Source organism: Pan troglodytes, chromosome 21 (genome assembly GCF_028858775.2).
Source record: "Pan troglodytes isolate AG18354 chromosome 21, NHGRI_mPanTro3-v2.0_pri, whole genome shotgun sequence".
NCBI classification, from domain to species: Eukaryota; Metazoa; Chordata; class Mammalia; order Primates; family Hominidae; genus Pan; species Pan troglodytes.
The window spans coordinates 66076867-66092447 of NC_072419.2; the positions used below are offsets into that span (position 1 = coordinate 66076867).

Below are 15581 nucleotides of genomic sequence, written 5' to 3' on the forward strand. Positions count from 1 at the left end.
ATGGGGTAGTTTAGATCTGGTTGTTTTGCTGGTGGGATTAAAGGGATCTGGTGTTTGCACCAGTCCTGCCAGGATGCTTTTGGAATGAGAGTTTGTGCTGAACACCTAAGAGCTTCTGGGCCTGTGCCAGCTGCTAGGCTCCTGAAAAGGAGCTGATGGTCTCATTTTACAGGCAAGTAGGCTAAGCCTTTGAGAGCTTCAGTGACTTGCCCAGAGTCTTGCACACTGGGAAATGGCAGATCAAGACCAGAGGCCAAATCTGCAGACGACAAAGCCCATGCTCTCTGCTCTTCCGGGCACCTGACACCCTGCTAGCCCAGAGCACATGCAGGAGACTGTCATTGATGGAAGGAGGGGGTGTCCCACTCAGTTAGACTTGAATGAGCAAAGCCTGTTTAGAATCATCTTCAAAGTCATTTCATGTACACAAGTGTTTCTTGCCTGTGTTTTAAGTGCCAGGCCTGGGGAAACTGTAGGAAGGAAGGTGGACACAGGCCTGCCCAGGGGCAAGAAACAGACTGGGCAGCGTGATTCACTCCAAGTAAGAGGAAAAGTGTCAGGGCAGGCTCAGGTCCCAGGGGACAGGAGACAGGGGATCTGATCATGGCCTCTCTAAGGAAATGGTATTCTAGCAGAGGAGCGGGGAAGCATTTCAGGCAGAAAGAACAGCCCATGCAAAGACTCAGGTTGGAGGGAGTGTGGTGCCTTCAAAGACGGGAGCGATCTTCACATGCTGGAGTGAAGAGAGTGAGGTGGAGATGCAGCTAGGGAGCCGAGTGGGGCCACCCCCAGGGGCCTTGAGACTGGGCCATGAGTTCGAATCACGTCCTAAGGAAGATGGGAGAGTGATCCAATTCACCTTCTGGGGTGATCCTCCTGGCAGAGATACAGGGAGAGGGTTGGAGCCCAGAAATTTATTCCTTACTGTTCTGGGGGCTGGAAGTGCAAGCCCAAGGTGCTGGAACAGATGCTGTGGGGAGGGCAGAGCGGACCATGGTGCTCATCCAGGCTGAAGGGTGGCTGCACAGATTCTTCCGGGTTTCCCAAGAACAAGAAGCAGCTTCAGGAAGCTGAATTCATAGCAGAGAAGCAGGCAGGAGGCTTTTCTAAGCCCAGCGCCCTGCGGGGAGGATGCTGGTGCTGGCGTCTGCAAGGCTTGGCCCCTAACAGGGTTTGCCCTACAGATGGAGCAGAACTGGACAGAGATGCACCCTGGCCTCTAGCTTTGGGAGCAGGGATCCCGGTCCAGCATCTTGGCATTAGTTGGGGCTGCCTCCTGGAGGTGCAGGGGAGCGTCCTTTCCGCTCATGGTCTCCAGTCTCAGCAAAACCCTTGGTCCCAGCTCCTGAAGACCTATGTTCTTGCTGCTTCCTCCCACACCCCAGGCCAAGCCGCACTCTTCCAAGCCTCCAGCATGAAGAGTGCCGACCCTTCCCTCCGGGGCCAGCTCTCCACACCCACGGGGTCTCCGCATCTCACCACGGTCCACCGGCCTCTTCCCCCAAGCCGCGTCATTGAGGAGCTGCACAGGGCGCTGGCCACGAAGCACCGCCAGGACAGGTGAGGCCCTGCCCCATGAGGGAGACCTGTGCTGCCAGAATCCCTGCCTGGCCAGCCTCAGGCTGTGCAGCTCATGCCACGCCCAGGGCCTTGGCTGGGTGTCCCGTTCTACAGTCACTTTCTGAACAAGGAAGTCACATTTTCATTTTGCACCTCGCTCTGCAGATTACATAGCTGATCTTGGTTCCCACATTCTGGGACGGGGTGCACAGTGAATGTGCACTGTGGGAACCTGGCCACAAAGTCCTGTGCGTGAGCCCCTCAGGACCCACGGTGGGGTGGGAGCTTTGCAGGAGAGACTGACTTAGAGAAAAGTGGCCGTTCCACTTTGTCCCAGGACACTGAGGGCTTCATAGTTGTCACTGGGCAAGAGTGTAAGGCAGCCTGTGCCTGCAGCTTACTCTTATTTTGGATCACATGTGTCTCATGGACTGTGAAAGATTAGAGGTAAAATAGGTAATGGGAGACAGTATGGGTTGGAGGAATATTAGACAAACAAAATGTCCTTCTCAGTTTTTGTGAAGTCCTCGCCCTGAACATTGATTGCATGTATTTTGGCAGGTCTTATTACTTGCATGTTCTGTGCTTTTCAAAACAGCATGTTGTAAACAGCCATTTGCCTTGAACTCAAATCCTCATGCTCCTTCCGGTGTGTCCAGGATAAAAACCAAGAGGCCACATGCATTTTGGGGCTGCCTCTGTGATATTCATTATAAGCTCCAAAGTCAATCGTGCTGGGTTTCTGGGTGAAGGGGGGGACCTATAACCTGAACCATCTTTCTGGTTTAGTTTTCAAGGAAGAGAAAGTAAAGGGTCTCCAAAGAAGCGGCTGGATGTCCGTCTGTCGAGAACGTCCAGCGTGGAGCGGGGCAAGGAGAGGGAGGAGGCTTGGAGCTTTGACGGGGCATTGGAGAACAAGCGAACTGCCGCTAAGGAATCTGAGGAGAACAAGGAGAACCTGATCATAAATTCTGAACTCAAAGACGACTTGCTTTTGTATCAGGACGAGGAGGCGCTGAACGACTCCATTATTTCTGGTGAGGAAAGGATGGCCCATTAAGTGTGGGGATCTCGGCCAGAGGTCTAGTGTCACCAGGGGGTCGAGGACAGAGCTCATGCCTGGGGGAGGAACAGGTCGAGGGGCTGCACCTGGGGAGAAACAAGAGGGGGGCTGTGTCCTCTGGAAATGAGCTTCTCCTGAAACAAGCTGGGGTAGGGGTGCACAGCCAGGCTTAGAGCAAGGAATTAGAAAATACCACAGTGAAATTGTTTTGAGAGTTGCGTATTAGTTTTCATGTGTGTGTGAAAAAAAAACAACATAAAAGTGGTGAAGCAAGTGACTTAGAGAATGCCACCCCTGAGGATGCTGTGGCGAACAGTATATAGTTGGTGTACAGATGCTCAGTGTACAGAAGTTATAGCAAAAACAAAAACAAAAACAAAAAAAACTGTAACAAGTAAAGCAAGACGAGATGGAAGCAGGGGGAGAGGGAGGAAGAGAGATTGCTCTATTGATCTCAAATGGCCGTCTCAGAAGTGCTGTGGATGGGACAGGCAGCATATGCTTGTTTGGGAGCAGATGCTCACAGGGTCCTTGGAAGCCAGCTCCGTATTTGTCCTCATGGTGCGTTCTCGAGGTCAGAGTAATTGCTCCATCCTACCCTTGAGGACTCCAGGGCTCAGGACGATAGAGGCCTGCAGACCACCCTGTGATGAAGGGAGAAGGAGGCTCAGGCCAGGAGGAGGAAGTGCTGAGGGGGTTTCCCTCCCAGCTGGTACCGGCTGTGCGGGGCCCTCTGATTAGTCCCAGGAAGGTCCAGGGCGGCCGTGGTGTTTGGCCTGCAAGGCAAGGATCAGGAAGCGTCCGTTGCTGTTCTTCCTGGAAGCATCTCATGGTGACTGTTGCAGGCATGGGCAGAGCTCAGGCCACATCTCCCTGGGTGTCTGTGGGGAGCAGGAAAGGGCATCAGATGTCGGTGCTGACCCTGGCTGGTACTGAAGGCATGCGGTGGGTACTGTGATGGGTGGACAGACCGGCAGCCCAGGGCTCCATAGCCTCCCGCTTCCTGCTGCTTTGGAGCCTTTCCACCGGGTCCGAGGAAGCAATTCTGAATATGTGGCTGCAAAACATGAAAGGGGTGGGGGTGCTGTCACCTGTGTGTTTGGAGGAGGCTGACTTCCATCGCAGAACCAGTGTCTTTGTGGCAGAAACTAGGAGCTGGTCACTGGCCTGAGGGCACCAACCTCTCTGAAGAGGCTGGCGCCTGTGGTGTTCCCCAAACTCGTTAGGCCCTGGAATCCTTGCCCTTAAACACCTGTGAGCCTCCAGCAGGAGGGTGCTATGAGGGTGCACTTCTGAGTAGAGCTGGTGTTGGGATGGTCAAGGGCTAGAGCACGGTCCCTCAGCCTCAGCGCTGGTGGCATGAGGCCAGGCGATTCTCTGCTGGGGAGGGGGCTGTCCTGGACACATTAGGATATTCTGCAGCATCCCTGGCCTCTCCACACTGGATTCCCCCAGTGAAGACAATCTAAAACGTCTCCAGACTTGGCCAGATGCCCCGAGGGGCAGAATCACCCCCAGCTGAGAATCACTGGCATAGTCTGTGCCCCTGGTTTGGGGGTGCCCTTCCATAAGTCCCTTATCCACTCCAGGACACAATGCTTTCATGGGTGAAGAGGGAGATGGGAGATGGGAACTGCTTCCCCTTGACGTTGACAATGTCAGCAGCCAGGGCCCTTTCCCGGGTGCTTCTTGTGTCCGGGATGCTGGTCTAAGGTTGTGACAAGAAAGGTTTTATCCTCACAGGAGCCCCATGAGGCTGATGACATCATAGTCCTTATTTTACAGATGTGTAAACTGAGGCATAGGGAGGCCATGTAACTGGCCATGGTCATGCAGCTCATTGGTGCCAGGCTGGGACTTGAACCCAGGCTGCCAGCGCCAGCTTTCCGCTCTGTGCTAGACCCTCTCTGAGGATGAGTGGATTGATCCATGTCAGCCCTTGGCACAGGGCCTGGCTCAGGGTGCACCTCGGAGAGCACTTCTTCCTGTCCTCACCAGCCACACAGGGAGGACAGCCCCTGGGGAGGACAGCCCCTGGGGAGGAGAGCCTCTGGCCCAGAAGGGTCTCCCGGCTTGACTTTCCTTTAGGGCATTGTTAGGCCATCCAGATGCAGTGTCCTCACGCCTGGCATTAAAGGTATAATGCAGTCATTTTATTTAAACACAGAAGAGGATGGGAATCTGCATTTTACCTCTCGGGAGCCTCAGGCCTGGCCCGGATATGCCCTCAAAACCCTCTGTGGCAGCGTGGTTGAGCCGGCAGCGTGGTTGAGACAGCAGCGTGGTTGAGCCAGCAGCGTGGTTGAGCCAGCAGCGTGGTTGAGACACAGAGTTTCTGCACTGGAGACGGCATCAAAGCACATCTAGCAGCACCCTTGGCTCCCGCCTCTGTCCCTCCCGCCCAGCGCCTGCCTTCTCTGATTGAGTGCTCTGCACAGGGACGCCTCCTGCTCAGCCAGGTGGCCTGGTCACGGCCAGCTGTGTTAGCCTCTTGTGGCTGTTGTAACACCTTATCATCTGCTGGGTGGCTTATGACCACAGAATTTACTCTTCTGCAGTTCGGGAAGCTAGAAATCCAAAATCAAAGTGTGGGTAGGGTCGTGCTCCCTGCGAGTGCTCCAAGGAGGAGCCATTCTCTTCCAGTTTCTCGTGGTTCCTGCATTCTTGGCCTGAGAATCCCAGCCCTGCCTCCGTGGGCACATAGCTGCCTCCTCTCCCTCCTTCCTCTCCCCTTCATATGAGGATAGTAGTATTGCAGGCAGGGCCCATCTGGATAATCCTGGGTGATCTCCTCATCTAGAGATTAACTTAATTACTTCTGCAAAGATCCACTTTTCAAATAAGGTCACTTTCACAGGTCCTGGGGATTTGGACTTGGCATATCTTTTAGAGAACCCCCTTTCAACCCCCTGATTCCACTCCTCTTGGTTAACTCGTTCCTCTTCTCATTGAGCCAAAGCTAGGCTCTGGGATTTGACCCACAAAGTCCCCTCCATCCCTGGGATCTCTGTGGCTGGGCCGGTCCATGGCCTCCAACAGAATGTGCTGTGAAGCTTGGACTTGGCCCTGGGCAGGTCCCTCCCCTGTCCCTGCCCCATTTCCTTGTTGTCAGACGAAGGCCCTCATTGTTGGCTTCTATGACAACACTGAACCTTCCTTCCTAGCTGGGACACAGTTGCAGACTCACACTAATTCTTGTCATTCTCTATTCTCTGTCTCTTTGCTACCTATCAATTACTTATTGTTGACTGTCTAATTTTGTCTGTATGAGGGATCATGCTGGTATCTGTCTGTGTCCCGTGGTGTGTCCATCATCCCACGGTACCTGGTTCTAAGAGTCAGTAAGCACCTGTTGGTTGTGTGGCTTTAAACACATCTGTGACCCTGATGAATCCGATTTGTCCCTCCAGCCGATGGCCCCTGAGCTCCAGGGTGTCTCTGTGGACTCTACGCATGCGTCCACATGGGGACTGGTGCGCATTGCACAGCTTACATCTCCAGATCTCGGTTCCCATCTGCGCCCTGGGCTGGGACTCTTCTCCATTTCAATCAATACATCTAAGCCTCCTGTGAAGCTTTTGGCTTTGTGCTGATGTCCAGATGACCCTGAAGTCCTCTCTGTTCCCCTTGGAGCAGTTCGCGGGTCCAGCCGACTCCCTCTTCTCTGGCAATGGTTTGCTGTGCTCTCCTGCCTGGACTTGGCCTCCAGGCGGTCTCTCTGTGCCACCATTGCCCCATTTCTAGTTCATTCTCCACACAGGTGGCCACAGGACCAGGGTCTCATAGAAGTTGGATAATGTCACCTCTTGCTCAAATCCCTCCAGTGGCTCCCTGAGGCACTGAATGCCACATCCTCCCTAGTGCCTGTGGCCCCACCCCATGTGGCCTGCCTCCCTCTCCCAGCTCGCCTCTCCCTTGGACCCAGCCCGTGGGCCTCCTTGATGGTCCTCACACCCCAACCACAGCCCCTGAGACTCTTGCTGTCCCTGGAGGTGTGCATGGCTCCACCGCGTTTAAAACATCGCTCAGTGCAGGAAGCCACCTGGCCGCTGTGTGGCAACACTTGGCCCCTTCTTCTCACCCAACCTTATTTCCCCTACGGCAGCGTCCCTGACCCCAATACCATTGGCTTTGCCCATGCAGCCTCTCTACCGGCACGTGGGCTCCGAGAGACCAAGTCTTCGCCTCTGTAGTTCTTACTGTGCGCACAGCTCACGAGTGCTAAGTGCAAAATAAATATCAGTTACATGAATGAGCCAGAATGGGCCAATGGGGGATTAGAGAAGCCAGTGCCTGTAAAGTACTAACAGGTGCCAGGTCCAGGGAGCCCTCATCCCTGGACTGTTTCTCCCATGGCGTGGCTCAGACCTGAGCCTCTTGTTATTTGTTCTCGAAACCCGGTGTCTGTAAGTGAACACGGAGTTTGAGCTGGGGTCTGAGAGTGGGGGAAGGTAGCACTCATTGTAGAAACTCATTCTGGAAACTGCTGTCGTGAACGTGGCCCAGGCCCACCGCTGTCTGCACTTGCAATGTGTTACATGGGGTGTCATCTGCAAGCCCTGGGTGAGGCCCCCTTTCCTCCATGGGCCTTTTGTGGGCCAAGGTCAGGATTCCTGTCTGACCCTGAGAAACTCCTTGTTGAGGGCTGGGCTCATTGCACAAACTGGTAGGTATGTCTGAGGTGCAGCCTCCAGCCATTTGCAAATTGAGGCTTCTGTGTGCTGGTCCCAGGGTATAGAGTCTAGGGTCCCTGAAGCCCTGAAATCAAGTGCAGAAAGCAGTGCTTTGCTTTTGTCACATTCTCAACTGTGTCCCCAATGCTCCAGAAGTGATAGATCTCTGAGATAATATGCTGTGGGAAAATTCAATATTGGTCATAGAGAAAGTATATAAATGTTGCTTTTTGGGGGGAAAATTACTCACAGTAGGAAAGGCCTGTAAGAGTATTTTGCTTTGCCTGGTGCAGACAATGGTGAATAATGGTTGTTATTTGCTTCTCTCTGCAGTGTGTTGAGTTCAAACCCCATTCCCACTGTCTCGCCTGATACATTGTTTTCACATCTCCATGGTGTGAAAGCAGAAAGCACCAGGCAGCAAATTAATCAATTATTAATCGCAACAACTACTATTTTATTCATTTATTCATTTATTCTCCCTCTCTCCCTCTCTTTCCCCTGTTGAGGGAGGCTTGGCAGACATTGTCTTATCCCATGTGAAAAAGAAAATTTTTGTTATCAAACGTTTTTGTGAACTTCAGTTCTCTATTAGAATGGAGAATGCATCTGCATGAGAATTTAATTTTTAGAAATGGTGGAGGCCCTATGCCCACATGCACATGCGTGCCCACACACACAGGCTCGCACAGGGGGTGCCTTCGTGGGTATGCCTGGTCAGCGGTGGGTGAGCAGGGCCTTGCGCTCATTCTCCAGTCATCAAAAGCGAATTTTATGAGAAACAGTCTTTGTGTTGTCACTGCCCCAAGATTTAAGTTTTAAAACCTGTCAAGAAAAAGATGTTTGTGTTTTGTCTTTTCTCTGTGCTGAACCCAAGAGTCATGACCACACCTGTCTGGTTTTTCACAGTGTCCCAGCTCTGGGCGCAGTAGAAACACGTGATGAGGGGGAGCGAGGGACTGAGGGGCTGCTATGGGAATCAGGGCTGCAAGGGAAGAACCTACTGATGCAAGAAAGCTGACTTCTCCAGAGCCCCCCAGCTGCCTGTGCTGCTCCTCCTCCTGCAGACAGCTTCTCCCAGGTGTTCATGACAGCAAGGCTGCAGGCTAGGACTCACCACTGTGTCTCACCTGGGCCCATGTAAGGACAGCACAGGCCCTCCACTTCATCCATGCTGTAGTCTTAGTCCCTTTGAGCTGTCATAACAAAATCCCTAGACTGGGTGTCTTATAAACAACAGAAATTCATTCCTCACAGTTCCAGAGACAGGGAAGTCCAAGATCAAGGTTCTGACACATGGGGTTTGGCAAGGCCCCACTTTCTCATAGGTGGTGCCTTCTATGTGTCCTCACATGGCAGAAGGGGCCACAGAGCTCTCTGAGGCCCCTTTCCTAAGGGTACCAATCCCATTGGTGAGGGTTCCACCTAATGACCTAATCACCTTCCGAGACCCTACCCCCCAAATACCATCACATTGGGGTTAGGCTTCAACATAGGAATTTTGGGGGACACAAACATCTGGCCCCTGGCATTGGGAATGTCACAGGGAGGGCTGTCTGTGCAGCTGGGTGGGCCTCCGTCTCTGGGGCTTACTCTGCGTAGAGAGACTCGCTGCAGGATTTGACCACCCCACGTGCCTCGACATGTTTCTTTCTAGCTCTGTGACCTTGGAAAAGTTTCTTAACCTCTCTGTGCTTCAGTTCTATCCCTTGTAAATGGGGGTGACAACAAAGTTCTTATGAAGGTAAACAGGGGTGCTCACCGAAGTATAGCTTTGTCTCATTGTGCTCAGTAAGCGTTCTGGTTGCCGTGGTAATCAGCACTGTCACCCTCATCATCACTGTGGTTGAGAAGCATGTAGGAACAGGGAAGCACTGGGCATCCCCCGCTCATCAAAATACTGCCTCACAGGCACAAAGCAAAGTTTAGCTCCCAGTTTGTCAATGTTCCATAGCTGATTTGTGCTATTCCTCATTCCTCGGCCAATTCATCAATGAGAGTGTTGATGTCCCTGCCGCTGCATAGGTACATCTGTTCTCCATCCGGACATGCAATTGATGTGTTTGTGTAACTGGCTGTGGTTTTGCTTGCCTGCTTAGCAAGGGACAAGGGCAAGGGGAATTAATCGCCGGGGTCTATGTGCCAGGACAGGCTGGCGGGGACCTTTGGGTTGGTCAGGAGAAACAAGCCTCAAGAAGGCCTCTCGATGGCACCTGCCATGAGCCACCCGTCCCAGACCAGGTTGGGTAACCCACGGCGCCCAGCCTCAGATTACTCTGCCCATTGGGATGACCCTGGGCAGGTGGTGGCACATCTGGGCCCTGGCTGCCTTTCGGTAGCTCACAGGTGATGTCAGTGACCCCCTTGTCAGGTTGTCCTGGGGGCGGATGAGACAACGCTCATGGAGGGCCTGGCCTGTGTGGGCACATGGCGCTCACGTGGTAGCCCTGCTGCCAAGGTTTTCTGAGGGTGTGTCCCAGTGGCAAAAGAAAAAAAATCTGATATTTGTACATTATTTATTTATAAACTATACATTAGGGGTACCATGCTAATATACTGTGTACTTTATAAAATATACATGCAAGATAGTAATAAAAGGTGACCCGAGAGAGTGACTATGTACATATTAATATGTTCTAGCACAGCCTGCCCCACTGTGTCCTAGGAGTAAGGCCCTAGGAAGTATATTTTAGCAAGCACAGGGGGGTTCTAGTGCTGGTGCAGGAGTGAAAGAGTAAATCCTAGCCCCAACAATCCCATGAGTCAATTCCAGTCAGCTAGGTGGTACAAGAGTAAAGGGACATACGGGATTTCCCAGCTTTATAGATTTTTTTTAAAGCTTCTTAAGACACACCCTTGCTATGTATTCAACAAGTACTATATGTCCCAATCTAGGCCTCAAGGATTCTAAGGAGAAACTAGACACAGTCTCCAACCCTCTAGGAGCTCATGACTGACCTTAAAAGCTGATGTTCACCATAAACTCAACAACGCAAAAGAGGGCTGGGTCGGGAGTTGAAATGTGTATTAGTCCGTTTTCACACTGCTGATAAAAACATACCTGAGACTGGGTAATTTATAAGGAAAAAGAGGTGGTTGTTTTTTTTTCATTTTGTTTTGCTTTGTTTTTTGTTTTGTTTTTTCTAAGACGGAGTCTTGCTCTGTTGCCCAGGCTGGAGTGTCGTGGCACAATCTTGGCTCACTGCAACCTCCACCTCCGGAGTTCAAACAATTCTCCTGCCCCAGCCTCCCAAGTAGCTGGGATTACAGGTGCATACCACCATGCCTGGCTAATTTTTGTATTTTTGGTAGAGGCAGGGTTTCACCATGTTGGCCAGGCTGGTCTCGAACTCCTGACCTCAGGTGATCCACCCACCTCGGCCTCTCAAAGTGCTGGGATTACAGGTGTGAGCCACCACACCCAGCCAGAAAAAGAGGTTTAATGGACTTACAGTGGCACCTGCCTGGGGAGGCCTCACAATCATGGTGGCAGGCAAGAGAGAGTGAGAACCATGCTAAAGGAGTTTTCCCTCATAAAACCACCAGATCTCATGAGACTTATTCACTACCACGAGAAAAGTATGGGGGAAACCACCCCCATGATTCAATTATCTCCCATTGGGTCCCTCCCACAACACTTGGGAATTATGGGAGCTACAATTCAAGATGAGATTTGGGTGGGGACACAGCCAAACCATATCAAAATCCTAAGACAAATGTGTGACGCCAAGAATGTGGTGTGACACGGGCATTTGATGACATGGAGAACGTTACACAGAGAGAGGCGACACTCAGGCAGTTCCTGGTACTGTCTAAATGTAAAGAAAGCCTTCTTTGCAAGCTCCGGGATCCTTTCCCCAGTAGACGTACTTGTAAAAAGTGAATGCTAACGTGTTATTTGAATGCCATTTTAAGTGTGGGGAGGGTGTACTGAAAGGCTTCGTGCAGTGTATCCTTCTGTAAAGTGAAGAGCCACCTGCAGCGAGTGAGGACTCCCCCACAGTCGTCTCCATGGTGACTTCACAGAACAGCAGGCAGCCCCTGCCTTTTCTTGAAAGTTGGGGCTAGAGATTTGAAAGGCTGTGGAAACCCAGCCACTCCCTGCACTGACACCAGATGGCGCTGGAGATGCTCGCTGGGATGCAGGATGCTTGTGAGAACCTGGTCTCAGGACGACCTGGTGGGCGTCTTGCAGCGGAGGCAGATCTGGCCCAGGGTGGTTCTGGCTGAGCACCAAGCAGCAGAGCTCTCAGAGTGGGAACGCACAGCCCCAGTGACAATCAGCTGAAACAGGGCTGCCCCCCGCCCCGCCCCACCCCGGCCCTTTTTTTTGTTTGAGCTATTATTTCCCATCAAGTACCTTGATAAGCACTTTTCATGCATTTTATTGCCTAAGTCCCTTGACAAGGTGATGAGACAGCTGCTATTACCGCTTTTTTTGTTTGTTTGTTTGTTAACAGTAGAGGAAAATGAGGCAAAGAGAGGGGATGAAACTTGCCCATTTTGAATCCAGGGCTTTCCAGCTCCACAGCACATGACTGTAGCCCACTGTTCGTCCAATGCGTAAGCACATCATAGGTGCCAGGCACTGCCCTGGGTGCTGTGGACACAGTGATACAAGCCAGGGTCCCAGCCCGCAGGTGCCTGCAGCAAGGGGGAGGCAGGAGCCCCCAGGAGGTGATTTCAAGATTGGGGCATGAGCACCAGATGGACACAGGCAAAGAGTACTCTGTGATTTGTGCATCTGAAAGCAGCTATTCTGGGCCAGCCGTGTGCTCTTAAAAGCATTGGTAGGAACTGTATCGGTCTCCCTGGGGCCTGGGCCTCTGCACTTTGCAGGCTCCGCAAGGGTGAAGGTCAATCTTGTGTGTCCTCTTGGCTGAGCTGTTCCACCCAGCTATTGAAATGCTAGTCTGCGTGTTGCTGTGAAGGTATTTTGTAGATGTGGTTGTCACCTGCAGTCAGTGACTTTAAGGGGCTTTGAGTGGCCCTCTCCAGTCAGTTAAAGGTTTGAGAATAAATTGGAGTTTCCCAGAGAAGAGGAAATCTTGCCTCAAGACTGCGGAATCCACTCCAGCCGCTGGCCTGCCCTCCAAATCCAGGACTGTACAGCCCCCGCAATCGCATGAGTCAATTCCTTAAAATAAATTTCTTAAAACACACACATATGCACATATGTGTGTGTGTGTGGATGTATATATATATATGTATATATAGAATGTGTATGTACAAACATGTATGTGTGTGCATATGTATATGTGTGTGTGGTGTGTGTCTATCCCATTGCTTCTGTGTCTCTGGAGAGCCCTGACCCAAACACCGGGTGACTCTCAAGAGCTGCCAGGGTGGAGAACCAAAGCTTTAAAATGAGGAGTCCTGGTCATCAAGGTAAAGGCTTTCCACATAGGGACGGCTTGAGCCTGGGCGTGGAGATGAGACGCGTGAGGTGCACAGGGTAGCGTGGTTGTTGCAGAGCCCAGTGTGAGAACTAGGGACTGCCAGGGAGAGAGACCTTTATTCACCCTGTAAAGAAAGCTGGAATTCAAAAGACACCAAAGTGTGAAGCCTCTGAGGGTTGTCCCAAGTCACTCACCTCCTGGCTATGTGGCCTTGGGCTACACTGTGGGATGGTGTCATCTGCAAAATAGGAAAACTAAATCCTAGCACCTGCCTTATAGGGCTGCGGGGAGATGACATGGGAAACGCATTCAAAGGCTACCTCTGGGCCTGGCATACAGCAGGGGCTCATTCAATCTTGGCTGCTCTTGCTGCCATTGGTGGGAAGCAGTGCGGGATCTCCTGCAGCTGAACTGATCTTTCTGGAGTGCAGACCTGATGCCATCTGTCATGATTCAAGCCTTGGAAAGGGCCCCGGGACTTTCCAAGGGTCGGAGGGTGGGCGCCAGAGAAAACACAGGGAGGGGCCATGAGGAGGCCCAGGCAGGAGGGGATGGGGTCTGCAGGGAGTGTCAGAGTCAGCTCCAGCTGCCGTAACAGGATACCACAGAGTGGGTGCCTGAAACGACAGACGTTTGTTTTCTTACCATTCTGGAGGCTGAAAGTCCAAGAACAAGGTGATTTCCAGTGAGGCCTCTCTCTGTGTCCTTACAGGGCCGTTCCCCTGTGTGCTGGTTGGTGAGAGTGGGTGAGGAGTACTCTGGCCTCTGTTTCCTCTACAAGGACACCAGTTCCATCAGATCAGGGCCCCGCTCTTGCAACCTCCTTAACCTTAGTTACCTCCTTACAGGCCCTACCCACAAATACAGTCACATTGTGGGTCAAAGCTTCAACTTGTGAATTCTGGGGCAGAGCGGTGGTACACAGGTGAATCATAATGTGGGAGACTGAGGCAGAGAGGAGAAACTGGCAGGAGCTGGGGAGTGGGGATGGTGCTGCTGGACTCCATTCTTGCTGTGGGCCCCTGGCTGAAAGAGAAAGCGCAGAGGGGAGGAAGCGGCAGATGATTTGCCAGCGACCTGAGTTGACTAGAGGGGCCCTGCCCAGCTCCACGCTGACAGGGACCATATAGTCAGTCAAGAGCATTTATTGAGCACCTCCTGCATGCACTGTGAGGAAAGCCAAGTCACATCCACAGAGGAAGGCCGTGGTCAGCAGCACCAGCATCTGTCCAGTGGGTGTGTCCCTGGCATGTTGCACCAGCACAGCGTGTGAGGTCCGATCCTTAAAGCTGCTTCATTTTGTTTTCCGGCAGCCCTCTGCATCCCCTGCTTCTGCATCCCCTACTTCATTTTGTTTTCCAACGGCCCTCTGCATCCCCTGCTTCTGCATCCCCTGCCCTGCATCCCCTGCTTCTGGTTTTCCAACGGCCCTCTGCCTCCCCTGCATCCCCAGGTAGCACTAGACTTTTCTGTTTATTTGCAGGTAGTGAACTGCCGCTGAGTCTGAGTCGTAAACACTGTTTGGATTCAGAGGTCAGAATATCCTTCCCCTGTGATGCTCAAACTTCTGAGTCAGTTCGGTGTTTTGCCAGCTCCCTCCTCAACTGAGCCCCTCTGTGGCAGGAGGCCTGGGGCTGGGATCCTCCCCTTTGCCCTGCTCATTCCCCAGCTTCTGCGTGTGTGCCCCCAAGGAGTGCAGGCTAGCCTGGTGTCTGGGGGCCTTGGCTGGGCTCTGAGCTCTGTGTGGCCATTCAGTTTGCCCACTTGGGTCCCAGTCTGTGGGGCTGGCACCTGCTGGAGGTTCAATTTCCCTTCCAAAAAGGTCATGGTGATCCCTCTGAGAATTACTTTGAGAACCTGACAACTCAATGATGTGAGATTGCCTACTCCAAGGCCCTTCTGTGGGGGACAGCGAGGGCTGCTGTGGCCCCCTGCTCCTCTCTCTTTAAGATGAGCAGGTCCATCCACAGCAGCCCAGGGAGCAGCCCTGGGGGCAGAGCCATCGAGGACCTGGTGGAGCCATCCTGAAACTTCAACAGGTCAGGGTGGCCATTGTGCGCGGCATGGCACTTAGCACAGCTGAGCAGTTAAAGGGGCATATGGAGGGCCCTCTGTGCAGTTGACAGGTGTCCGTGGAGCACTCTCTGTGCCATTGATGGGTGTCCATGGAGCGCTGTCTGTGCAGCTGACAGGTCTCCACAGAGCGCACTCTGTGCATTTGACAGGTGTCCATGGAGCACTCTCTGTGCAGTTGACGGGTGTCCATGGAGCTCTCTCTGTGCAGTTGACAGATGTCCATGGAGCTCTCTCTGTGCAGTTGACAGATGTCCGTGGAGCTCTCTCTCTGCAGTTGACAGGTGTTTACAGAAGTCTTTTTCTGTGCAGTTGACGGGTGTCCATGGAGCTCTCTCTGTGTAGTTAACAGGTATTTACAGAAGTCTCTTTCTGTGCTGCTTGTAGAAGTCCTCAACAATGGTGATCTTCACTAATCACTATTTTTTTTTCAGGAAGTATGCAGGACTTTTGCAATCCAACGTGCATGTGTTATTTTAAATTTCATGGCTATGGTGGCAGTGGTGTCAGAGTAAGGGAAATCATGCAGAGTGGAAGCAAGAGGAAACCCTGTCACTTGTGCCCTATTCTGTTGCAAAACCATGTCCCAGTGCTGGCCTAGACACAAGGGGTAGGAAAATAGACACCACGTTTTTGTAGGAAGATTGGAGAAGAGCGGTCTCCTTGCACTTGACCTGCTGTGAAGAGTTGATGTTAACTTCTTGGTGAGTATGTAAATTACATCCATGGGCACAGGCATTCTCGCAGAGGATGCCCCATCCAGGCCTGTGATGCAACTGCAGTGCCCTGGCAAGTGCACTGGCTTCCAGGGCT

The 15581-nt window shown here is 52.3% G+C and overlaps 1 protein-coding gene across 6 annotated transcripts in view; it reads left to right on the top strand.

Moving 5' to 3' along the window:
* The window catches only part of PHACTR3 (phosphatase and actin regulator 3), a 270926-nt gene that overhangs the window by 194709 nt on the left and 60636 nt on the right, over positions 1-15581 (top strand). For all 6 annotated transcript variants that reach the window (XM_001141144.5, XM_054674869.2, XM_001141229.6 and 3 more), the window contains 2 exons: positions 1386-1560; positions 2350-2597. In XM_001141144.5, coding sequence (XP_001141144.1) covers positions 1386-1560; positions 2350-2597 — 423 coding nt within the window. The remainder of the gene's footprint in view (positions 1-1385; positions 1561-2349; positions 2598-15581) is intronic.